We start from the raw sequence: 25,063 nt of genomic DNA, 5'->3' as shown, positions 1-25,063 counted from the left end.
GGCAGCAGTGTCTAGCCATGATTACTGTTTTTGTTAGATTCTGGTTATAAAGTTGAACAGGTCTTGAAGGGCCTGCCCTAATTGTGTTTTTCCAACGAGTCCTTTTATTTATTTATTTATTTTTTGAGACGGAGTCTCGCTCTGTCACCCAGGCTGGAGTGCAGTGGCCGGATCTCAGCTCACTGCAAGCTCTGCCTCCCAGGTTCTCGCCATTCTCCTGCCTCAGCCTCCCGAGTAGCTGGGACCACAGGCGTCTGCCACCACGCCCGGCTAATTTTTTGTATTTTTTAGTAGAGACGGGGTTTCACCGGGTTAGCCAGGATGGTCTCAATCTCCTGACCTCGTGATCCGCCCGTCTCGGCCTCCCAAAGTGCTGGGATTACAGGCTTGAGCCACCGTGCCCGGCCGAGTCCTTTTATTTTAATGAGCCTTTTTGCCAAGCTCGGGGTTTTTCAGGAATATATCTACCCTGTCATATCTGAAACACACTAGGTGGGATGAGGGTTGCAGAAATAGGTGGCATTACAAACTGTAAGCACTGGGTTCCCTTCTTTCACTCAGAGATGATGGCGCCACTTCCTCAGTCTCGGCATTCAAGCGCCTGGAACGGAGTCAGTGGACGGATAAGATGGATTTGCGGTTTGGTTTTGAGCGGCTGAAGGAGCCTGGTGAGAAGACAGGCTGGCTCATTAACATGCATCCTGTAAGCACTCGGTCCTTCTCCCACCCAGGAGTATGGCTGCACCCCTTGTTGTCATAGCATAGTCTTTGTCTAAAGAGTGAGGGACACGTGGGGGAACTTTGAGTGGATCAGGTGGGAGATGGAAAGGTTCCCAGCTCTCCTTTCCTCTTTAACGTCATTAAGGGCCACACAGAGGCCACTGTGAGAAGCCAGAGGTGATGGGCATCCCTTTTAGCCATCAGAATAAAGCTTTCAAGGATTGTGAGGGAGAAATGGAGAGAAATCCCCGTTTGGAGTCTGTTACGATGTGGTTCTTGTAAATAAGGCTGGTAGTGTAAACGTAGGGGTGGAGTAAAGACCTAGATGAGAGGGACTGTTTCCCAAAAGGTAGGAGGAAAGTTTCTTTAACTGTGTAGAGGATGATCTTGTGCCTATGTTGACTGATTCTCTTGTAGACCGAGATTTTAGATGAAGATAAGCGCTTAGTCAGTGCAGTGGATTACTACTTTATTCAAGATGACGGAAGCAGATTTAAGGTAAGCCCCTGACCCCGAGAAGCTAAAACCCACTTGCAGTGAGCAGCCGGATCGGATCTAAAATGAGGGGTGTTCATCTAGCTCTGTGACTGTCAGGGAGGGCGTGGGAGAGCAGCCCATAGCCCACCAGAACTCGGGCCCCTGGAGGCCCCATCAGTCATCATGTAAGATGTCCTGAGAGAAGCCAGTTCAGGAAGACTGAATGGTGAGCAGTATTGTCTTTCAGGTTCTTGCCCCTGTGATAAGTGCACATTCTGACTTCCTGTTATGCTTTAAGAGCTACCAAGGTCAAGGCTGCCCTGGCCCTAGGCTGTTCATGGGATGTAGGAGCAAGCAGTCTGTTTTCACTTTTCTCTCCCTTTTTTCTTTCTCGTCGCCCCTGGATGGGTTGGTGACTCTTACAGGTGGCCTTGCCCTATAAACCGTATTTCTACATTGCAACCAGAAAGGTAAGTATGTTTTATAGATTCAGGTCAGACGACCGGTGTGTCATTCTGTGGTGGGCTTTGCAACTGGGAAATAGGCAAGGAAGGAAATGTATTTTACCAACGGAAAGCCTTTTCATTCTGATCCTGATTAGGGTTGTGAGCGAGAAGTTTCATCTTTTCTCTCCAAGAAGTTTCAGGGCAAAATTGCAAAAGTGGAGACTGTCCCCAAAGAGGATCTGGACTTGGTGAGTATCACCCAGACTTTGCAGGGGTAAATGAGGTCGGGATCTACATTGTCCATAGCAGGTGAGATTGGAAGAGGTAGAAATTCAGGTCATCTATTGGGTGATGGGGCGGTGTGGTGACCCTCTATAAAATTCTTTCAGAGACCTCTACTGGTGTTAGTTGGTGCCACATGCAGAGTTGGACAAGGTGCCTTGAAGTCGCCAACTCTTTGACTTACGTATTTACCTTTGAGTGTTGACCCTCTCACCCATAAAGTCCTGTTTCTCTTCAACCAATGAGCGTGATCTCTTCGCATTACAGCCAAATCACTTGGTGGGTTTGAAGCGAAATTACATCAAGCTGTCCTTCCACACCGTGGAGGATCTTGTCAAAGTGAGGAAGGAGATCTTCCCTGCTGTGAAGAAGAACAGGGAGCAGGATCATGCCAGCGACGCGTACACAGCTCTGCTTTCCAGGTAAACTCTGCTCTTGTGAGCAAAGCATCAGCTGGTTCAGAACGACAAGATGGATAGGAGCCAGGAACACGTAGCAATAAAGTTACCTTAATGGCTGGCTCTATTTGATACGGAAAACTTGAGCAATTAGGTAGAGATTTTTGTATATTCCGTGTTAAATAAAACAGTGGCTTCCCAGGTTACATTTTATGTGTTAGCTCTCTTTTCCCATGGAGGGGTGGGTTTATGGCTCTAAAGTTGAGTGGTTGTAATAGTGAAGTCACCTTAGAGGGAAAAGATCCCTCATCCTGCTGCCCTAACACAATCCATCTGTGAATTTCATTAAGTGCTGAGATTTACACAGCACATCTTCTCCAGAGAACCTTGGGTATCGTCCATGGAAACTGAAGTCTAGAATGCCAAACACTGTTCATCAAATGTTTGAGCCTCAACTATGATAGGATGCAAAGTAACAGATTAGGAAGAGAAAATCTTGAGTAATGAAGTTTGGATGACTTCGGAAGAACCTACCTTATCCTCTGACAAAACAAGATCAGTTTGGGATGCTGAGCATTTCTACAGTCCCTACCCTGCATCCGCCTTCCCTGGCAATGCCATAAGTTACTTTTTGAAATATTGGAAGGTGTAATCAGAGACTGAGTCCTCAGGTTTGAGCTGTATCTGAGACTCGTCTTTTTCCCCCGAATAGCCCATTCATTATTTGAGCTTATGGGTCAATAGTGACCGCAAGGGTGGGCCACATCTTTAGACACGGTAGAGACCCTTGCATAGGCTGTGTGAAGCCCAGGCCTGCTCTTCAGCCTGCATGAGGCAGCCTCCTGAGTATCAGGACCATGGTGGGATCATGCCTGGGTGCTCTCCTGACTGGCAGCGCTTAATTTTTCTTCCTTTTTTCTTCTATTTACTTATTTATTTTCAGACAGGGTCTTGCTCTGTTGCCCAGGCTGGAGTGCAGTGGTGCAGTCATAGCTCACCATGACCTCGAACTCCTGGGCTCAAGCAATCCTTTCACCTCAGCTTCCTGAGTAACTGGGATCACAGGTGTGTACCCCATGCCTGGCTAATTATTATTATTATTGTTTTTTTGTAGAGATGAGTCTCCCTATGTTTCCCAGGCCTGTCTTGAACTCCTGGGCCTAAGCGCTCCTGCTGCCTCCCAGAGTGCTGGGATTAGAGGCATAAGCCAACATGCTTGGCCCTCTTTTTTTTTTTTTTAGTTGGGGTGTAACTCACATCATATAAAATGCATACATCTTACACTGAATTTTTTTCCTGTCTGTAGGGTTATCATCCAAGCAATTCTTTATTTTTTTGAGACGGAGTCTCGTTCTGTTGCCCAGGCTGGAGTGCAATGGCGCAATCTTGGCTCACTGCAACCTTCGCCTCCCAGGTTCAAGTGATTCTCCTATCTCAGCCTTCCAAGTATCTGGGATTACAGGCGTGCACCACCACGCCTGGCTAATTTTTGTATTTTTAGTAGAGACGGGGTTTCACCGTGTTGGCCACGCTGGTCTCGAAGTCCTGACCTCGGGTGATCCGCCCCCCTTGGCCTCCCAAAGTGCTGGGATTATAGGCATGAGCTGCCATGCCTGGCCCAATCCAAGCCATTCTTAAAGGAAGGACTGCCCTGGTCATTGAAACCACCTCAATTTACCTTTTGTGTTTCCTCAGTTAGAACTCTGGTCTCATCTCTTGCTACTGATTTGGAACTCTGGTCCTACCTCCTCCAGACCCTGGCAGCTGAGTTAGTTGCTCTCTTGTTAATTCCTAGTGTTCTGCAGAGGAGTGGTGTCGTTACTGATGAAGAGGAAACCTCTAAGAAGATAGCCGATCAGTTGGACAACATTGTGGACATGCGCGAGTACGATGTTCCCTACCACATCCGCCTCTCCATTGACCTGAAGATCCATGTGGTGAGTAGGGCAGGGTTGGGTTGCTACTCTCATGAATTTCCTAACAGCCAGGAGATGATCATTATGGGTGAATCCACACAGGAGTAGACTTTCCTGGATGTAGAACTCCAGTTAACACACTGTGTGTTTTGCAGGCTCATTGGTACAACGTCAGATACCGTGGAAATGCTTTTCCAGTGGAAATCACCCGCCGAGATGACCTTGTTGAACGACCTGTAAGTTTTGTTGCTTGTATTACCTTCATCGTAAAATTTCTGGTTTTCTGGAGAGAATATTCTTCAGTGCTGAAGAGTAAATTTGACTCAAAGATATGTTTCCTGCTTTCCCCCCAAATACTTTATTAAAGGAAATATGGAGTTAGAATTTTTCATCAGTTTCTGACAGTATCATTTCCTTTTTTGTTGCATATCACTGCATGACATCAGTATTTGAGCTAGGCAGGATGTGGACATTTGAGGGAAAGCTAGGACTTCCATTGGGTAGTTGGTAGTGAAGAGACGTGGTGAAAAATGGATTTGTAACTAGAAGGCCTTGGTTCGAACATGACTTTGTGGTGTTGGGAAAGTCTTTGTATTCAGTTTTCTCTTTTCCGAAACGAAGATATCATCTCTGTGCCACATTTACCTTTCAGGGTTGTCATCACCATCAGAATGAGGTGATGTCTTCTAAAGAGTTTTTCTACTAAAGTTCTGTGACTTTAGGCTTGTCCTGTGATCAGCTGCTCTCTCAGGCGTGTGAGTTTCCACGCCATGGGGAGCCGTGATGCTCTTGACGTAGGTTGGTCAGTCTTAGGGTCCCTCTCCCAGCTCTGGAGCCTTTTCACTCTTAACAACCAGAGGGAGGTAGAGCAGGCCGGGGGCGGGTGTTCAGGGAGGCCTGATGGGGAGTTTAGAGCTTGGCTTTATTCTTATTTTGTCCCCACAGGACCCTGTGGTTTTGGCATTTGACATTGAGACGACCAAACTGCCCCTCAAGTTTCCTGATGCTGAGACAGACCAGATTATGATGATTTCCTACATGATCGACGGCCAGGTGAGCAGGCGGCTTCTGGGAAGAAAGCTCCTGGGATGGAGACCTTGTCTGGTCCCCATACTAGAGCAGCGTCTGCCCCACAGTTAGGATTTGTTGAGTGAATAATGAGTTAGTCCAGGAATGGGAGCAGCTAAGCCGTTCTGACTTCCAACTGTACCCTCCCCTTTCCAGTGGGAATCCAGACATGGAGGGTCTCTTCTCAGGAAGCTTAGGGCACTTTCACGTTGCTGTGGACTTCTTTTAGTGAGAATCTGTAGGCAGAGTGTGTGGGCAGGGTGGGGGCGCCAGGTCTTGGCTTTGTAGCCTCTGACTTGTGCTAATTTCTAATGAACTTCGCTAGGGCTACCTCATCACCAACAGGGAGATTGTTTCAGAAGATATTGAAGATTTTGAGTTCACCCCCAAGCCAGAATATGAAGGGCCGTTTTGTGTTTTCAATGAACCCGATGAGGTAAGGAGGTATCACTTGTGAAACTGCCTGGTATTGTGGGAAGAAGGGGCATCCGGATCTTTCCAAGGCCTCAGGCATTCCGTCAGATCAGAATTGCAGCTCCATCAGCCTCGTTCTTAGGGTATGACCCTCTTTTCTGCCAGAAATGGGCTGGGGGCAGGAATAAGGGCCAGCATGAGGCTGCTGCTTCTGAACTTTGGGGGAGGAATTTGGAAATAGCTTGAAGAAGAGAAAGAGCAGACCTCTGACTGCTGTGACTTGGGTTTAGGCTCATCTGATCCAAAGGTGGTTTGAACACGTCCAGGAGACCAAACCCACCATCATGGTCACCTACAATGGGGACTTTTTTGACTGGTGAGTCTGTGTCTTCTCTGTGAGTAACTGGGCAGTGTTTGAGAGGGAGGGCATTGCATGGTGCGGGGGCGCTTCCCATGTTGACTGAGGAGGTGGCTTCTGGGTTCACTCCGCACCTCCCGTGTCTCAGTTCCTCCCTAGATCTGAGGGAGGAATGGAGAAAGGGGAATTAGAGCCTGATCTTCCCACTTGCTTGTCTGTCCTCTTTCGAACCCAGGCCATTTGTGGAGGCCCGGGCAGCAGTCCATGGTCTGAGCATGCAACAGGAGATAGGCTTCCAGAAGGACAGCCAGGGGGAGTACAAGGCGCCCCAGTGCATCCACATGGACTGCCTCAGGTAGGGGCCGCAGAGCAGCACGGCTCGTCACTGCTGTCTGTGAGCGAGATCTGAAGGCCTCTTGCAGACTGTGCTGTCACCACATCTCATGGGAGGCGGGTGGCCTCTGAGAGGCTGTTTCAGGTCACCCAAGAGGATGGCAGCTGCCACCCTGCCGGGGCCCGGGGTGTGCTGTCTTTGAGTGTTGGCTGACAATTCGTCAGTGACCAGGCACATTGAGCATCAGCCTCTGGGGTGGGGAAGCCACTGGCAAGACACACTCAATGCACAGGCCCCAGAGCTAGGACCTCACGGAGCTGCACTGCCCAGGCCAGACTGGGGCTGCCTCACAGGACGAGCCTCACAGGACGAGCGCAGATTCCAGATGAGCTGGGGTGGGAGGCAGCTCAAAGCTGCAGAGAGAAGGAGGCTGGAAGGGAAGGAAGGGGAGGAAGGAAAGGGAAGTTAGGGAAGAAAGGGAAAGGAGGGAAGGAAGGGAAAGGAGGGCTTCCATGACCTCTGTACTCTGCACAGTGCCACTGGAGTGCTTGAAGCCTGAATACGTTTCTGTTTAGCTCTGACGTTCAGCACTTGGCTTGGAGAGGGAGGCCAGGAGGCTGGGTGGGGCTGGTTTAGCATGTGACAGTCCTGATCCAAGGCAGGGAGTGAGGGGCGTGAGGCTGCAGGGTCGGTCATGTGGGGCAGGGGCAGGGGGGGCCCAGGGGTGCTGGTTCTCAGGGAGGGGGTGACACCTGGGGATTTTGTGCCATCCATGGCGACAGGGAATGGGTAAAGAAGGGACTTGAGGTAGGAGGTGACCCCGCTACCGATATGCCAGCCTGGAAGCCCCACCCATATGGGGGCCCTGAAGACCACCATGAGGCTTGGTTTGGGCTCGCGCTGTGGATTGGGACTCACTGGGATGTGAGTGGGTCTTGGTGAAAGCTAGGGTAGTGGTTGAACTGAAGGCAAGAGGTAAAGTGAGAGAAGAGGGCCACAGGGTGGAGGCTGTGGGGGGCGGAGACCGGACATGGCCCCTGGACGGCTGCCTCAGGAAGGCATCTGTAGGGAGGAGGTGGCGATAGGTTTCGGGTAGAGTGTGGGGGCCTTCTTTTCTTAATTTTTATTTAATTTTTATTCTACTTGGCATCCCATCTTGCTTTCTATTAAAGGAGGGTGGGCTTGAGTGTTTCCATGCTGAAGGGACAGTGTGAGGAGAGAAGCTCAGTGTGGTTGATAGAACTAGGCCCCAGCAGTACAGACCTGAGGTCTGGGGGAAAGGCCCAAGGAGGCGGGGCGCCCGCCAGAGAGGCCACAGGCTCAGCCGAGGGTGGGAGGAAGGCAAGGGCCAGAAGGACCGGTCCTGGTGCTTCCTTGTGTTGTGGATAGGTCTGTGAGATTAACTAGATCCGAATGAAGGGTTTTCATGAGGGGCCTACACCATTTGGGGCTTTGATGTGAGGCTCCTGGGTGCCTGTTAGGACCTTGCATCTGTCTATGTGGTGCCCAGTTTTGCCGATTCTCAGGGGTTCCCGGGCTGCATGTTAGAATCGTCCTGGCTTCTGTTTTCATTCTCCTTCCAGGTGGGTGAAGAGGGACAGTTACCTTCCCGTGGGCAGCCATAATCTCAAGGCGGCCGCCAAGGCCAAGCTAGGCTATGATCCTGTGGAGTTGGACCCAGAAGACATGTGTCGGATGGCCACGGAGCAGCCCCAGGCACGTAAGCCACATCCTGCCTCCCTCTGCTGCCGTGTGCACACGTGTATGCCAGCCCGCTCCACCCAGCAGGCTGTGTCTTCGGGACAGACATGTTTTGTCCTGTGCCCGTCTCCTTACTGCGTGTGCGGCAGGCTGGTCGGGCCAGGCTTTGCTTTCTATGCTTCACACTTGACCCTGGGCTCTTTTTTTTTTTTTTTTTTTTGATATGGAGTCTTTGCTTGTCGGCCCAGGCTGTAGTGCGTGGCCAGATCTCAGCCTCACTGGCAAGGGCTCCGCCTCCTGGGTTTACGCCATCTCCTTGCCTCAGGCCTCCCGAGTAGCTGACTACAGCGCCTGCCACCTGCCCGGCTAGTTTTTTTTTATTTTTAGTAGAGACGGGGGTTTCACCGGGGTAGCCGGGGATTGGTCCGATCTCCTGATTCTTCGTTATCCTGTCTCGTTCTTGGACCTCCCATAGTGCTGGGATTACTCAGGCTTGAGCCACCGCGCCCGGCCGACCCTGGGCTCTTGACTTTGATGGCCCTGCTTCTCTGGCGTTCTCTCCTCAGACACTGGCCACGTATTCCGTGTCAGATGCTGTCGCCACTTACTACCTGTACATGAAGTACGTCCACCCATTTATCTTCGCTCTGTGCACCATCATTCCCATGGAGCCCGATGAGGTGAGTATCTTCTGTCCTCTCAGGACCCTGGCCTCCTCAGCTCTTGCCCCATTCCAAATGCACTGAAGCTGAATTGAGGTGGACATCCCATGAGTACTGGCACCAAAGACGGCAGTAGAATTCTGGTGTGTGATGTTAGGGATGTCCTTTGGGAATTCTCTGGCTCCAATGTGAGGAAGGAACCACAGGAGAATTTGCAGCCATTACCATGAGGTTTTTCTCTCCTTTCACACTGAAGTTCAGTTTAGGTTCCTGGACTTTGCCTGCAAGTCAAGGCCTTTGGTGTCACTTTTGTCTGGAAGCCTTGGTTTCTCTTGCAGGTGCTGCGGAAGGGCTCTGGCACGCTGTGTGAGGCCTTGCTGATGGTGCAGGCCTTCCACGCCAACATCATCTTCCCCAACAAGCAGGAGCAGGAGTTCAATAAGCTGACAGACGACGGACACGTGCTGGACTCTGAGACCTACGTCGGGGGCCACGTGGAGGCCCTCGAGTCTGGGGTCTTCCGCAGCGATATCCCTTGCCGGTTTAGGATGGTGTGCTTCTTCCCTGGGATTCAGTTTCTTCCCACTCTTGTGCTGTGGTAGGACCCAGAAGCTGCAGGGGCTGAAATAAAGCCCCTTTTCCCAATCTTGTCCCATGGCCCCTCACCAGGTGTGGCTTCTCTGGCCCAGCTCCCCCCTGGGGTTTCTTTAGGGCAGTGCACTGCAGAGTGCACACGTGAGTCCTTCCAGAGCTTTCTCGGGCACATCTGGCCACTTGCAGCCATAGCATCAGACCTGAGGCAGGCTAGTGTGGATGTGTTTCCCCTCTGACCCCTGTTGTCTCACTGTCGTTTGTGCCAGAATCCTGCCGCCTTTGACTTTCTGCTGCAGCGGGTGGAGAAGACCTTGCGCCACGCCATTGAGGAAGAGGAGAAGGTTCCTGTGGAGCAAGTCACCAACTTTGAAGAGGTAACCGTCCGGGTGGCAGGAAGAGCTAGTCTGTGTTTGGTGCCTTCTTCACAGACCACATCTTTCAGCAGCACGTTTATTGTGCACCTGCTGCGTGTGATGCTGTGGACAGATGACACAGGGTCTCTGGTGGGACAGGGCAGTCATGGTTGTGACGTGTGATGCTGTCTGCCAAGGTTGGAGAGCTTCATGAGAGGTGGGGTGTGAGCCGCTCCTGAAATGCAGTGACATGGAAGGTGGGTCCTGGTGGGATGTGTCCCGTGTCCCGTTTTAAGGCATTAGGACTTCATTTTATAGGCATTGGGGAGCCATTGGAGGTTTTAAATTTTATTTTTTATTGGTGAGACTTAAAAATGACAGTAAATTCCTACAAATGACTGGATTAGCGACTGTAAAATCTGTTCACAAAATGGTTAGAAAGCACACTTACAAAGTGTGTTATGTGACTGGAGAGAGAGACACCAGTTCTTTTCTGATCCTCGTTCCTCAGGACGTGGCACGTCTCAGGTTTTTTTTTTTTTTTTTTTTTTTCTTCTCATTTTTGAGATGGAGTCTCACTGTTGTTGGCCTGGGCTGGAGTGCAATGGCATGATCTTGGCTCGCTGGAACCTCTGCCGCCCAGGTTCCAGCGATTCTCCTGCCTCAGGCTCCCCAGTAGCTGAGATTACAGGCACCCGCCACCATGCCTGGCTAATTTTTGTATTTTTATTAGAGACGGGGTTTCACCATGTTGTCCAGTCTGATCTTGAACTCCTGACCTCGTGATCTGGCTGCCTTGGCCTCCCAAAGTGCCTGGATTACAGGTGTGAGCCCCTGCACCCGGCCTATCTGAGGTCTTCATATCAGGCACTGTGCAGCACTACATCATGTTCAGTGAGGCTGCTGGTTTAGAGTTTTTAACAGTTTTCACACTGATGCCAAGAAGCTTTTTTTTTTTTTCTGGAGTCTTGCTTTGTCGTCCGCACTGGAGGGCAATGGCACGATCTCAGCTCACGGCAACCTTTGCCTCCCGGGTTCAAGCGATTCTCCTGCCTCAGCCTCCTGAGTAGCTGGGATTACAGGTGCCCGCCACCATGCCTGGCCAATTTTTGTATTTTTAGTAGAGATGAGGTTTCACCATGTTGGCCAGGCTGGTTTCAAACTCCTGACTGTAACTGATCTGCCCACCTCAGCCTCCCAAAGTGCTGGGGTTACAGGTGTGAGCCACTGTGCCTGCCTCCAAGAAACATCTTGTAATAGATTCACAAGCCAAAATTTAAACAAGAATATGTGTACACTCTTTGCAAACTGTGAAGCACTGTTTGGCTTTTGTCGGCCACAGCTATTATTATACTGCAGGGAACTCTCATGAACCGATCAGGAAGAGAGCCTTGTCTGAATAACAAATAGGAGTTAAAGAATGTCAGCCGTGGCCAGGTGCGGTGGCTCACGCCTGAAATCCCAGCACTTTCGGAGGCTGAGGCAGGTAGATCACAAGGTCAGGAGATGGAGACCATCCTGGCTAACACGGTGAAACCCCGTCTCTACTAAAAACATACAAAAAAATTAGCCAGGCGTGGTGGCGGGCACCTGTAGTCCCAGCTACTCAGGAGGCTGAGGCAGGAGAATGGCGGGAACCCGGGAGGCGGAGCTTGCAGTGAGCTGAGATCGCGCTACTGCACTCCAGCCTGGGTGACAGAGCGAGACTCCGTCCCCCCAAAAAAAAAGAAAGAAAAGCCTGGGGTCGTCTTTGTGTCCCTGAGGAGTCACCTGTGGGGTGGAGGGTGGCTGGGGGGATGTCAGCAGGGGCTCACAGCCACGTGGGGCGTGTCCAGGTGGTGGTTCCACGTGGAAACTTGGCCATTCACTTGTCCCAGCGCATCCTCCCCTTCTTGGACTGGACAGCTTTTCAGAACACACTATTACTGGGTAGGGGAAAGTGCAGTGGAGGCTCTTCCCCAGCTGATTCTTTTACCTATAATTCAAGTAGAAACAATAGGTGGTGGTGTGGTATTTCCTGTTCTATGGGATATATATTATTCTTTGTAATCACTTTTTTCTTAAAATTTTAGGTGTGTTTTCTAGTTTTACTACTTTGGGGGGTTTTAAGGATTTTCTTTTCTTTTGTTTGAGACAGGACCTGGCTCTGTTGCCCAGGCTGGAGTGCAGTGGTGCAATCTGGGCTCACTACAGCCTTGACCTCAGGGGCTCAAGTGATTCTTCCACCCTAGCCTTCCGAGTAGCTGGGACTACAGGTGCCACCGCCACACACAGCTACTTTTTTATTTTTTGTAGAGACGGGGGTCCCATTGTGTTGCTTAGGCTGGTCTTGAACTCCTGGGCTCAAGTGATCCTCTGGCCTTAGTCTCTCAAAGTGCTGGGATTACAAGCGTGAACCATTGCACCTCACCTAAAGGTTGTTTTTTTTTTTTTTTAAATACTAAGGAGAGTTTGGTATTCAAGTAATTTTCTAATAAGACCACCAAATTTAATGTATTTCATAGAAATGATGGCAACCCTTGTTAACTTTTTTCTTCTGACTAGTTTTGCTCTATTTAGATATTTTCAGCTTTTCCTCTCCCGAATGTCTAAAAGGGGTTGGTGAACTACAGCACACAAGGCAGGCTTGGTCACCAGCCTCCACTGAGTTTTGCTTTCTCTGCAGGTGTGTGATGAGATTAAGAGCAAACTCGCCTCCCTGAAGGACTTGCCCAGCCGCATCGAGTGTCCACTCATCTACCACCTGGACGTGGGGGCCATGTACCCCAACATCATCCTGACCAACCGCCTGCAGGTGAGACTTTACTTCCTGCCTCAGAGTCGGAGCTCTTTCTGCCCAGCCCTAAGTGCTTTCTCACCCCTCGCAGCCTTCTGCCATGGTGGACGAAGCCACCTGTGCTGCCTGTGACTTCAATAAGCCTGGAGCGAACTGCCAGCGGAAGATGGCCTGGCAGTGGAGGGGCGAGTTCAGTAAGTGTTGGCTGCCTGGATGGGCACTCAGTGGGAAACGGGTGGGTGAGTGTCGGCCACCTTTCACCATACACACTCGGTGGGAAGCTGGTGCATCTGTGCCTCCTTTTGAACTTGCTCCCATTGCCTTCTTCCCAGTGCCAGCCAGTCGCAGCGAATACCATCGGATCCAGCACCAGCTGGAGTCGGAGAAGTTCCCTGCCTTGTTCCCAGAGGGGCCAGCTCGGGCCTTTCACGAACTGTCCCGCGAGGAGCAGGCGAAATACGAGAAGAGGAGGCTGGCGGGTGAGTGCCTTGGCATGGTCGCAGCTGTAAAGATGTGGCTCCTGCTCCCACTTTCTGTTCTTGCTTGGCTGTGTTGGTCCGTCCCAGCTGGGGTCGCAGAAGTGTTGTCACTGGAAGTGCTCTGGGTCACTAAGCTGTGCTCTCGCTGCAGGATCCTTTATTTGCTTCCCCTTCTGTAGGTGTTAGACACTGCTGTTCTGTGGTCTTGGGGTATCTGGCCTGTTCCTACCCCTGGGCTGTCCTATTTCTTTCTTCCTTTTTTTTTTTTTTTAAAAAAAAAAACAGGGTCTCACTCTGTCACCCAGGCTGGAGTGCAGTGATGTGATCTTGGCTCACGGCAGCCTCGACCTCCCAGGTGCCGGCAATCCTCCCATCTCAGCCTCCTAAGTAGCTGGGACTACAGGTGTGCGCCACCATGCCTGGCTAATGTTTTGTATTTTTTGTAGAGCTGGGGTCTCGCCATGTTGCCCAGGCTGGTCTCAAACTCCTGGGATCAAGTGATCCGCCTGCCTCGGCCTCTTAAAGTGCTGAGATTACAGGTGTGAGCCACCGTGCCCGGCCTCCTTTATTTATTTATTTATTTTTTTTATTTTTTTTTATTTTATTTTGAGACGGAGTCTTGCTCTGTTGCCCAGGCTGGAGTGCAGTGGCCGGCTCTCAGCTCACTGCAAGCTCCGCCTCCCGGGTTCACGCCATTCTCCTGTCTCAGCCTCCCGAGTAGCTGGGACTACAGGCGCCCGCCTCGTCGCCCGGCTAGTTTTTTGTATTTTTTAGTAGAGACGGGGTTTCATCGTATTAGCCAGGATGGTCTCGATCTCCTGACCTCATGATCCGCCCGTCTCGGCCTCCCAAAGTGCTGGGATTACAGGCTTGAGCCACCGCGCCCGGCCCCGGCCTCCTTTTTCAATATGAGAAACTAGCAGTATATCTGAGGTGTTGCTCCTTTGTGGTGACGTAGAAGCCATGTTCTTCAGCACCCCTGTGCCCTGGCTCCCTCTGCTCTGGGAGATCTCACCCACCTGCTCCGCCCCTCTCCATCATGCTTAGATTACTGCCGGAAAGCCTACAAGAAGATCCACATCACCAAGGTGGAAGAGCGCCTCACCACCATCTGCCAGCGGGAAAACTCCTTCTACGTGGATACCGTGCGTGCCTTCCGGGACAGGCGCTATGAGTTCAAAGGGCTCCACAAGGTGAGTTCTGAGGTGCTGCAAGCTTTGGCCTCTGTAAGGGCAGTTTCGGTTGGCTCATGAAATGGGCACTCTTGGCTCCTTGCCTGGGATCCTCCAAGCAGACACCTGCGCTCGGATGATAACATGCAGTTGTTTTTGACTTGGAAGAGTTGATGGCCACGAAGGACGTAGACCATCATCCATCCTGGTCCAAGGCCTCAGAGGAACCCTAAAGGATGATTTCTGAAGTGATTATTTAGAGCAGGGGTCAGCAAGCTACAGCTGGCTGGCCGTTTGAGTACATCAAGTTTTACAAACCCAGCTGCCTTCACCTATTGCTTGTCTCTTTCCCGCTGTCATGGGAGGTGAGGAGTTCCGAGAAACTCTAAGGTCTTCTCGTCTGTGGTATTCACCATCCAGACCTTCGTGTTTAACTGACGTATTTCATCCAGTAGGAACATGGAAAATGCATAGCAACACCTCTGTTTTGATATCAATGGGTCATTATTTTACATCTAATCAGATTGAGCAATTTTTTTTCTGAGAGACCTTCACTGTAGACTCAGCACGGCCCCTGCTGTGCAGCCTCCTGGCATCCTGCACTGCCCTGCTGAACTCATTGTCATACGTTCTTTTTTATAATGATAAGGGAGACATAATATGATATTTAGTGTTTTTAAGTGCTCAGTTCAGGGGCATGAAACATATACTGTTGTGCAACTATCACCACTATCTACCTCCAGAACTCTTCGCCTTCTCAAATGGAAACTCTTGTCTCCTTTAAACCGTAGCTCCCCACCTCCTCCCCTGGCCCCTAGCGACCCCCATTCCACTTTCTGTCTCTGAATTCCACGACTCTAGGGATGTCATGTAAGTGAACCGTGCAGTATTTGTATATTTGTGACTGACTTTTTCACTTAGCATGATGCTTTCTTTTTTGGAGACGGGATCTCACTCTGTCACCCAGGTTGGGGTACAGTGGTGTGACCTTGGCTCACTGCAGCCTCCACCTCCCAGGCTCAAGTGATCCTCCCACCTCAGCCTCTCCAGTAGTTGGGACCATGCCTGATTTTTGTAGTTTTGGTAGAGACGGGGTTTCACCATGTTACCCAACCTGGTCTCAAGGTCCTGAACTCAGGTCATCTATCCACTCCAGCCTCCCACAGGGCTGGGATTACAGGCATGAGCCACCGCACCCAGCCTTAGCACGATGTTTTCAAGATTTATCAACATACAGCATGTATCCATACTGCATTTTTGTAAATGGCTGAACAACATTTCGTTGTGTGGATTTGTCACATTTTGTTTATCCCTTCCTACATGGATGTTCACTTGGCTTGCTTCCACCTTTTGGCTATTGCGAGTAATCCTGGTTTGAACACGGGGTACAAGTATGTCTTCAGGTCTCTGCTTTCGGTTTTTTTGGATATGCACCCAGCAGTATAGTTGTTGGGTCATATGGTAATTCTACACTTACCTTTTAAGGAACTGCCGTACTGTCTCACTTTATTTTAATGAAGCAATTGCTAAATTACTTGTTCATCTGTCTCCCTCGTCAAATAAGCACTGAAAGTGTAGTGACTGCCTCGTGCTTCAGAGTGCAGTGGAGTTCCTGGCACATACTAGGCACTCAGTAATTATCTTAATGAATTTGTTTTTGTTCTTTAAATACCAAGCCTTTAAAAACCTTTTCTCATGTTGGATGGGGAATTGGATGAGACATCTGCGGTCTTAGCTGCGTTTCTGTGTTGATTGGTTTTACCAGGGACCTCCCGAGTAGCTTTTGTTCCCTAGAAAGTGTGCTGAAGAGTTTAGAGATCTCAGGCCATAGAATCTACAATGTTCAAATGATTCTGTCAACACAGAGAGAGACAGAATAAAGGAAGTGTGACAAAATATTGACAATTGGCCAGTCTAGGAGAAGAATGTACAGTCTTCTTTGTACTGGTATTTTAGGTTTTCTATAGATTTGAAAATGTTCAAAATACTAAAAACCTGGGCCATTGACGTTGTAGAATGTGAGACGGAAGAATCTGTGAGGTGCTGCATGTTCATGTGCTTCTCAGGTGTGGAAAAAGAAGCTCTCGGCGGCCTTGGAGGTGGGCGACGCGGCCGAGGTGAAGCGCTGCAAGAACATGGAGGTGCTGTACGACTCACTGCAGCTGGCCCACAAGTGCATCCTGAACTCCTTCTACGGCTACGTCATGCGCAAGGGGTAGGTGGGGCCCAGGCCCAGGAGAGGCCCAGGAGAGGCTTATGGGAGGAATGGAGGAGTCCACGTTTAGGGCGGCTTCAGGTGTAGGTTGCCACGCATGGAGGGCTGTTCATCTGATTCAAGGAATATTGGAGGGAGCAGGCTTTGGGCTGGGGTGGGGCTGGGAGGTTGAGGAGAATGGGGGCCACACTGACTTTGAGGGTCTGGGCATCCATGAGTGATGCGTGCTGTGGGGTGTATGTGTCTCTGCATCGTGGGCTGAAGACACGACTTGCCATTTTCCAGCGTGTTTATGTCTCACAGCTTGGATCCTCACTCAGGGACTGGCAGTCTAGGGCAGTTGCTTCACATCACGTTTGTGTGTCAGGGTGGGGCAGAGAAGCAACTGACAAGGGGCATGGGGCTGGTGCCGGGAGAGGGGAGGGTGGGGCAGCTGACATCAGGGCTGGGACCCAGGCTGGAGGAGGGTCAGGCCTGGTAGGTAGGCCTGGGCTTTCTCTGAGAAGCTGGAGGTGAGAATGGGGCTTGGGAGGAGGTGTGAAGAGAGTAGAGAAGGTGTGAATGGTCCTGGGTGGTATTAAGAGTCCTGCTGAGGCTGGAGTCCTGAACGGATGCAGTGGCACATATTGCACCCTTCCAGATCCTTCCTGAGCCATGCTGGGCACCAAGGTGAGGACAGAGAAGTGTCCTTGGACACAGCCAGATTCTACCTTAGTTCTGTCCTAGTACATGCACATTTGGCTGCCTCCCTTGTCCCTGTCACGTCTCTCCTTGTCCTCCTCCCTGCTCCTTACTGCCTCTGATACCCCCTGGAGGAGCCATGCCAGCCCCACCTACCAGTTTGTGGTGTCCTCTCAGGGCTCGCTGGTACTCCATGGAGATGGCTGGCATCGTCTGCTTCACAGGGGCCAACATCATCACCCAGGCGCGGGAGCTGATCGAGCAAATTGGGTGAGCGCAGAAGGGGAGCCGTGGGGCTGGGAGCAGGTCCTGGGAGCAAGCGTGGGCAGGAAGGAAGGAGGGAAGGCTGGAGGCCACACACTGGGCGGGAAGGAAAGGGGAACTTATGACCTCGCTCCTCTCTTTCTCTGAAGGAGGCCCTTAGAGCTGGACACAGATGGAATATGGTGCGTCCTGCCTAATAGCTTCCCAGAAAATTTTGTCTTCAAGACGACCAATGCGAAGAAGCCCAAGGTGACCATCTCCTACCCAGGCGCCATGTTGAACATCATGGTCAAGGTTAGTCTGGGGCCTCCGGTCCTGAAGCGCTGGCCGGCCTGGTGTCGGTGCCCTGGCGTCACTGGCTCTGCAGCACCTCACAGTGTGCGTGCCTTCCTGGCACCCAGCACCCTCCCAGCACTGCCCACATTGCTTTTCTATAGCCTGAAGACCATGGTCAGAAGGTATCAAGTGATTCCACTCCTTTCTCTTTCAGCATAGCACCCAGACTTTTTTGCTTTTAACTTTTTATTTTGAAATAATTTTAAACTTACAGGAAATTACAAAAATAGTACAGAGAATTTCTGTATCCCCGTCAACCTGCTTCCCCTAACGCTGACCTCGCATAAACCATGGTGCGCTTGTCAAAACTAAGAAACCTATGTCTGTGCCCCTGTAACTGCACCGCAGACCTCACCTGGATTCCCCGTTTTCCCACCACAGCCCCTCCTCTCTCCCAGGATCCCGGCAAGGACCCACGTGGAGATGAGTTGTCCTGTCCTGGTCCTTGTGTCACGACCTCAACCTTTGGTGGTGCCTGCCAGGCAATGGTTGGCTGTCCCTTGATCAGGGGTTGTCTGTTGTTTCTCGTGACTAGACTGAAGTGATTTGGGTTTTTGGAGCAACTCCACAGGGGTGACACCCTCCCCACGTTCTCAGGTGCATCGTGTTGGTTTGTGGTGGTGTGGTGATGTGGGTGTATTGTGGGGACGGCTTAGTCTCCTGCCTGAGGGGCTTCTGCAGGCCTTACTGTGGCGCTCCTGTGCCCCCTCCTATGCGGCTCTTCAGTCGTAAATACACACCCAGTGGGGAGGAATAAGCGTCCCTGGAGAAGGGCTATCAGTGTTTCTGGACATGTATTAGAGCCATCACAGCAGCAAATAAATATCGTGGAGCAGGTGCTTTGAGACCGTGCGTCCCCCGCTGCTCCATAAGCTTCTGTCCACTGTGTTAGCGTTGCTGGTGGGCTGTGTTTGCTGGTGGGCTGCACCTGAAGCAGTTATAGCTGGGGTTTCCTGTGGTGGTTTTTCCCTGTTTCCCCCATTCCTTCTACTGTATTAATTGGGATCCTGTAGGGAAACGTTGTTATCCTTCTTTCCCATTTGTTCTCACTTATTTGTCTGCTCATTGACATCAGTGTGGATTTGCGGATCCGAGTGGACATCCTGGGGTTATTGTTCTTAGGACCAGAGTGGCTTCCTGCTCCACGTGTTCCCCTTGGGCCACTGGGGCCTGCTGGTTTGTGGCGTGTTCTTGGGACGTGCCCTCTTCTTGTCTTTGTTTCTGGAGCACTTTCTTACTTCTTGGTACTGTAAAGTCCACCAGCCTCATCTTGTATTTTCCCTGCTCCAACCTGGAGTCAGCCAGTTCTCCGAGAAGAATGATGTAAAAACCCGAGATGGGGCGCTGGCTGTGCTCACTGTTCCTGGGAGTGTCATAGCTTCCGGTCTCTCACAGTGGAGGCGGCCAGGAAGCATGTCTCTAGTAACGCACGCACACAGAGCTGTTTATTTCTGTGTCTGTCTGCCTGGATGCGTTTAAACACATGAATCTGTCCCTTTCTTATTAGTGGCTTCTTTCTCCTGCAGTGATAAACCTGTTTCTAATTTCTCAATATGTGTGTTTGCTCAATCCTAGAGTACATGTAAAGTAGTTTTAGAATTGCTAACAGACTTGTGCCCCATGAGAAGTAATTTCACTGCCACTGTACAGCGTTTGTAGGTAGTTACTTTTGTTTCCAGCCTTACCCTGTCCAGTCAGCAGAGTTCACAGGGCAACTCCTTCCTCCCCACGCCGTCAGCATGTTGTGCTGTACGTCCACAGTGCTGCTGGGCTCCTCCCCACGCCGTCAGCATGTTGTGCTGTACGTCCACAGTGCTGCTGGGCTCATTTGGTGCGGTCTGCACCCCTCTTGGGATCCCAGCACCATGACTGGATGGTTTGTAATTTGCACACAGTGACGTTCACTCTGTAGCATACAGCGCTGTGGGTTTGGACAGGTGCATAGTGTGTGTGTCCAGCACCACAAAGCAACACAGAACAGCTGCAACCGCTTTGTCAGCAAATCCTCACCCTACCCCGAAACCCTGGCAACCCCCCGTGTGTTTTTTGTACTATAATTTTGCTTTGTTGAAAATGTCATGTAAATGGAAGCATATGGCCTGTAGCCTTTTCGATCTGGCTTCTTGGACCTAACAGATACACCTGAGTTTCACCACTTGGTTGTGTGCGTCAGAACTTCCTTCTTTCATGCTGCCAAGTCGTGTCGGTTATGTGGAAAAGCCTCAGTTTGCCAATCCATCCGCTCCTGGAGGGGCACCAGGTGGTTTCCAGGTTTGGGCCGTCAGAAGTGAAGCTGCTCCCTCTTCACTCTCGTTTCTCAGGAAGGCTTCACCAATGACCAGTACCAGGAGCTGGCCGAGCCGTCCTCACTCACCTATGTCACCCGCTCAGAGAACAGCATCTTTTTTGAGGTTGATGGGCCCTACCTTGCCATGATTCTTCCAGCCTCCAAGGAGGAAGGCAAGAAACTGAAGAAGAGGTGGGACTCTCATGGCTTTTGTGCTTTAGAAAGTACATGGATTGAGATAGATTAAATTTAACCCAGAAAGGAGGTTGGATCAGGAGCCAGGATAGAAACAGACCTGGGTTCTTGCGGTCTTACTGATTCCATTTGCACCAGCTCTGTCTGCCCGCTGCTGTATTCTGGCTCTGTGGCTACAGGCCCTTCAGTCATTTTCCTTTTAGAGAAGCAGTGGCCTGAGGGAGAGAGATGTTTGCTGCCTGGTGGATGACAAGTGGAGGGTTGGAAAGGGAAGAGGCAGGCAGAGAGGATGAGGCACACAGCTGGTGGCTCCCCAGTGCTCCTTGCTACTGCTGTGCTTGCCTTTTTTTTTTTTTTCAGGTATGCTGTGTTCAATGAAGACGGTTCTCTGGCTGAGCTCAAGGGCTTTGAGGTCAAACGCCGCGGGGAACTGCAGCTGATTAAGATCTTCCAGTCCTCGGTGTTTGAGGCCTTCCTCAAGGGCAGCACGCTGGAAGAGGTGTATGGCTCTGTAGCCAAGGTGGCTGACTACTGGCTGGACGTGCTGTACAGCAAGGTAAGGGCTGTACCCTCCATCCTCACCTGCTCTGAAGGACAAAGGACCCTGCAAGAAGGGGACCCCGTGCTTCTTGGGCTCCTGGAGACCAAGGTGACTAAAGAACTCGGGACTAATCCTGATGAAATCCCAAGACCTTCTGAGCACAATTATCCCTTGGAGTTCCCCCCAGCTTCTGCATCCAGGGACACAACTCTGTGAAGGAAACGTTTTTCCCAATAGCGTGATAAGCCCGGCATGGTGATGCGTGCTTGTGGTCCCAGCTACTTGGGAGGATCACTTGAGACCAGGAAGTAGAGGCTCCAGTGAGCTGTGATTGCAGCACTGCACTCCAGCCTGAGATATTTGCTTATTTCTATGTTACTTTGTATTTTTTATGTTTTTTAGGCTACATAACATTTTATCAGTTTACATACCTTAATTTACATAACTAGTCCACGATTATTTACTACCAGTTAGGTTTCACATTTCCGTTGTTATACATGGTGTTGCCTTGAACATCTCGGTGCATGTTTCCCAGGCACAGGCGTCTTGGGTGGAAGGAATACTAGAACACTACAGGGTTTTCCTGACTTGCTTTGCTGTGTGGGCTTCTGTTTCTTGTCATATTGTCTTGTATAGAGCGACACACATGTGCAAGGGAACACTGGGGGTTTCACACAGAATATTCATGAGCCCAGCACCCCTTACAGGATGTGGGGGGGCCTGTGGTCAGGAACATGTGTGCAAAGCAGCAGCTCCAGCTGGATGTGGACGCCACACTGGAACTGCTCAGGCCTGCACTGCTCAGGCCACTCTCCAGCAGGCTGGAGTTTCTCTTTCCTCTCTTCTGGCTCTTCCTGCCCCTTCTTTCTCTTCCTTTCAAGGAGAAAAACTTCCTGTCTTAGGCGGAGCAACATCCTTTTCTGCAGCCTTGGTGCTCTTCAGTAAATTCTTCTTGATATTCTGTGCACAGTTTAATAAAACAAGCCAAGCCAGGCGTGGTGGCTCACGCCTGTAATCCCAGCACTTGGGGAGACCTAGGCGGGCAGATCACTTGAGGTCAGGAGCTGGAGACCAGTGTGGCCAACATGGCAAAACCCTTTCTCTACTAAAAATACAAAAATTAGCTGGATGTGGTGGCGTGTGCCTGTAATCTTAGCTACTTGGGAGGCTGAGGCACGAGAATCGCTCGAACCCTGGAGGGGAGGTTTTAGTGAGCTGAGATTGCACCACAGCACTCCAGCCCGGGTGACAGAACGAGACTGTGTCTCAAAAAAATAAAAACTAAAGTTTTATGTGTGTGTGTGTTTTAAAGTATTGCCACGCAGGCATATGAGAGAGCTCTTTGAAATTGCAGCCTTCTGCGTCTCAGGCTAGAGAAGGGCATGGCCTAGAGGAGCACAGTCCAGGGTGAGTTCAGACTCTGCCCCTTGATTTCTGCAGTGTTTTACGCGTTGTCTTTCTCTAGGCAGCCAACATGCCTGACTCTGAGCTGTTCGAGCTCATCTCTGAGAACCGTTCCATGTCTCGGAAGCTGGAAGATTACGGGGAGCAGAAGTCTACATCCATCAGCACAGCAAAGCGCCTGGCTGAGTTCCTGGGAGACCAGATGGTCAAGGATGCAGGGCTGAGTTGCCGCTACATCATCTCCCGCAAGCCTGAGGGCTCCCCTGTCACGGAGAGGTGAGGGGTTCCTTACAGATTTGGGCTGTGTTTAATACCAAGTTTGGGGATGGCATAAGTGTCCATCAACCAGAAATGGGTAATTGTTATTTAGTAGGGAATGAGATACACTATACCAGAGTTCAAAGGGTTGAATTGCAGCTACAGGTTACAGCACTGACAGTTTGAAACCATGTTGGAGAAAAAAGCAAAAATCAGGTTGAAGGAAGACCCTTATGCCTCTATGTATGTAAAACTTAAAAACATGGAAACTGCTCTTTTTTTTTTTTTTGGTGGTTATATACAAATAGGACCAGTACAAATGCCTGCATGGGGTTGATGATAAACACCAGAATAAAGGTTGTCTTTACTTCTGTGTGAGGAGGGGATAGGTTGGGGTCACCCAGGGCTTCACTCTCATCATCTCACACAGGAAGTCGAAGTGGCCAAGTGTTGGAGCTTGATGGAGCCGAGTGGATGCATAGTGTGCGTGTCTTCTTTAAGTCTCCTTATGTTTGCAGTATTCACCACAGATGTTTCCTCCAGTGAAAGAGAAGCACTGACGGCTGCCAGTTGCTTTGCTGATGACGTGAAGACAGGCTCATTCTTTCTAGAATGCAGCCTGAGTCTTCTGTGTGTTTCCAGCGAGGAACATGTAGACACAGTTATGCACGTGCACCTGTTTGCCTGTGCGCATGCACGTGGTTACTCAGTGAGAAACACAGACATGTTTACACACACATGCACCTGTTTGCCTGTGCGCATGCACGTGGTTACTCAGTGAGAAACACAGACATGTTGACGCACACATGCATTTATGTGTATGCATGCACATGGTTACACCATGAGAAACATGTAGACATGGTTATATACACACGTGCATGTGTTTACACATACACATGCACGTGTTACTCACCGAGGAACCTGTAGGCATGTTTGTGCATACATAGGCACGCAGATGTATACACTGATATTTGTGAACAGCTGTTACAAGTCCTTATTTCCATGTCCATTTGATAAGAATTATGATCAGATTTTGGGTGATTTTCATTGTTACTGAGCTATGTGCCTGTCTTCCTCACCCAGGGCCATCCCCCTTGCCATTTTCCAAGCAGAACCTATGGTGAGGAAGCACTTTCTCCGGAAATGGCTCAAGAGCTCTTCCCTTCAAGACTTTGATATTCGAGCAGTGAGTGCCAGTTGCATTTTCTACTCTTCAAAGTTTAAAGGAAAGCTAGACAGAGCAGAATATGTCTGAGTTGGATTATGTTTTTTGTCTGGCGTCTTCACTCCTGACTTCCTCCTTTCTGATAAGTAATAGGTGAGCAACTAATAACCCTTTAGGGCAAACTGAAAACATGAAGTGCCTAGGGCCCTTTAGCTATTCTATTGGATGGACTAAGACCCGGGGTGTTGGCTCAGCCACCTACTAGCTCTGTGATCTGGAGGAGTCAGTGAAGCGCCCTGCCTTAGTATCCTCTGCTGTGCAATGGGCACCTTTCATCATAGAGTTTCTGAGAGGATTAAATAAGACACAGTGTTTAGCCCTGTGCTCAGCACGAAGTGAGCCTCACACATGGCTGCTGCCACCTACTATTCTCTGCCTGTTTCCTGCACACACAGATTCTGGATTGGGACTACTACATTGAGCGGCTGGGAAGCGCCATCCAGAAGATCATCACCATCCCCGCAGCCCTGCAGCAGGTAAGGGCGGGGTCAGTGGCATGGGCTGTGGGGCCGAAAACCGGGCAGTTAGACAAGGATCTCTCCCTGATGGGTGTTGGCCTCGCACAGGTAAAGAACCCAGTGCCACGCGTCAAACACCCCGACTGGCTGCACAAAAAACTGCTGGAGAAGAATGATGTCTACAAGCAGAAGAAGATCAGTGAGCTCTTCACCCTGCAGGGCAGGAGACAGGTGATGGTGGGGCCGCCGAGGCCGGGCTGGGCGGGATCCTCGGGACATACAGAACACCAGGCTCCTTGCACTGCTGTGTGTGCTGTAGTGAAGCTTCTGTTCAAGTGTTGAAAGTGGACTTTCTCTGAAAACGTGCCCGTTGGCACTTGACTCTCTAACTCTGCATGTCACTCTTTTGTTAATAGGACACCATTGGGAGCCTCAGGTGAGGGCAAAGAACTGTCTCCTTATATGAAAATATTAGGGTGTGCTAATTAGACTCACTGCCTTGGGCAGATCACTGTCTCTTGAAGCCCCAGTTTTCTGAACGTGAAGTGAATATCTTTCCTGTGGAAACACAGGACACAGTGTAATAAAAGGTACAGTGAAAGTCAGAAGAGCAAAAGGAAAATTCTTAAGTGCTGAAAATTAAAAGTAAACTATACATTAGAGCAGTATACAAACTCACATGATAAGAAAAGGGTTCTTTGGCAGGGCGCTGGGGCTCACACCGTAATCCCAGCAGTTTGGGAGGCCAAGGTGGGTGGATCACAAGGTCAGGAGATCAAGACCATCCTGGTTAACACGGTGAAACCCCATCTCTACTAAAAATACAAAAAATTAGCCGGGCGTGATGGCAGGCGCCTGTAGTCCCAGCTACTCGGGAGGGTGAGGCAGGAGAATGGCTTGAATCCAGGAGGCAGAGCTTGCAGTGAGCTGAGATCGCGCCACTGCACTCCAGCCTGGGCAACAGAGCGAGACTGTCTCAAAAGAAAGAAAAAGGTTCTGAGATGGATTGGATTTTAAAATTTAACTGTCTCATTTGTAAGAGTTATATA

The 25,063-nt window shown here is 50.4% G+C and overlaps 1 protein-coding gene across 1 annotated transcript in view; it reads left to right on the top strand.

The window, feature by feature from the left end:
• Window positions 1-564: 564 nt before the first annotated feature.
• The window catches only part of POLE (DNA polymerase epsilon, catalytic subunit), a 61,025-nt gene continuing 36,526 nt past the window's right edge, over window positions 565-25,063 (top strand). The window contains 28 exon segments of the mRNA XM_017895682.1: window positions 565-703; window positions 1,138-1,218; window positions 1,623-1,667; window positions 1,799-1,891; window positions 2,193-2,347; window positions 4,119-4,260; window positions 4,395-4,475; window positions 5,185-5,292; window positions 5,633-5,743; window positions 6,012-6,097; window positions 6,315-6,434; window positions 7,997-8,129; window positions 8,681-8,794; window positions 9,115-9,327; window positions 9,637-9,744; window positions 12,389-12,517; window positions 12,591-12,693; window positions 12,832-12,978; window positions 14,026-14,171; window positions 16,217-16,365; window positions 17,224-17,316; window positions 17,460-17,604; window positions 19,968-20,125; window positions 20,489-20,684; window positions 22,135-22,349; window positions 23,415-23,517; window positions 23,952-24,032; window positions 24,123-24,245. Coding sequence (XP_017751171.1) covers window positions 629-703; window positions 1,138-1,218; window positions 1,623-1,667; window positions 1,799-1,891; window positions 2,193-2,347; window positions 4,119-4,260; window positions 4,395-4,475; window positions 5,185-5,292; window positions 5,633-5,743; window positions 6,012-6,097; window positions 6,315-6,434; window positions 7,997-8,129; window positions 8,681-8,794; window positions 9,115-9,327; window positions 9,637-9,744; window positions 12,389-12,517; window positions 12,591-12,693; window positions 12,832-12,978; window positions 14,026-14,171; window positions 16,217-16,365; window positions 17,224-17,316; window positions 17,460-17,604; window positions 19,968-20,125; window positions 20,489-20,684; window positions 22,135-22,349; window positions 23,415-23,517; window positions 23,952-24,032; window positions 24,123-24,245 — 3,453 coding nt within the window. The 5' untranslated portion in view covers window positions 565-628.

Source organism: Rhinopithecus bieti, unplaced genomic scaffold (assembly GCF_001698545.2).
Source record: "Rhinopithecus bieti isolate Rb0 unplaced genomic scaffold, ASM169854v2 scaffold_27038, whole genome shotgun sequence".
Taxonomy (NCBI): domain Eukaryota; kingdom Metazoa; phylum Chordata; class Mammalia; order Primates; family Cercopithecidae; genus Rhinopithecus; species Rhinopithecus bieti.
This window is presented reverse-complemented; position numbering and strand designations above follow the sequence as displayed.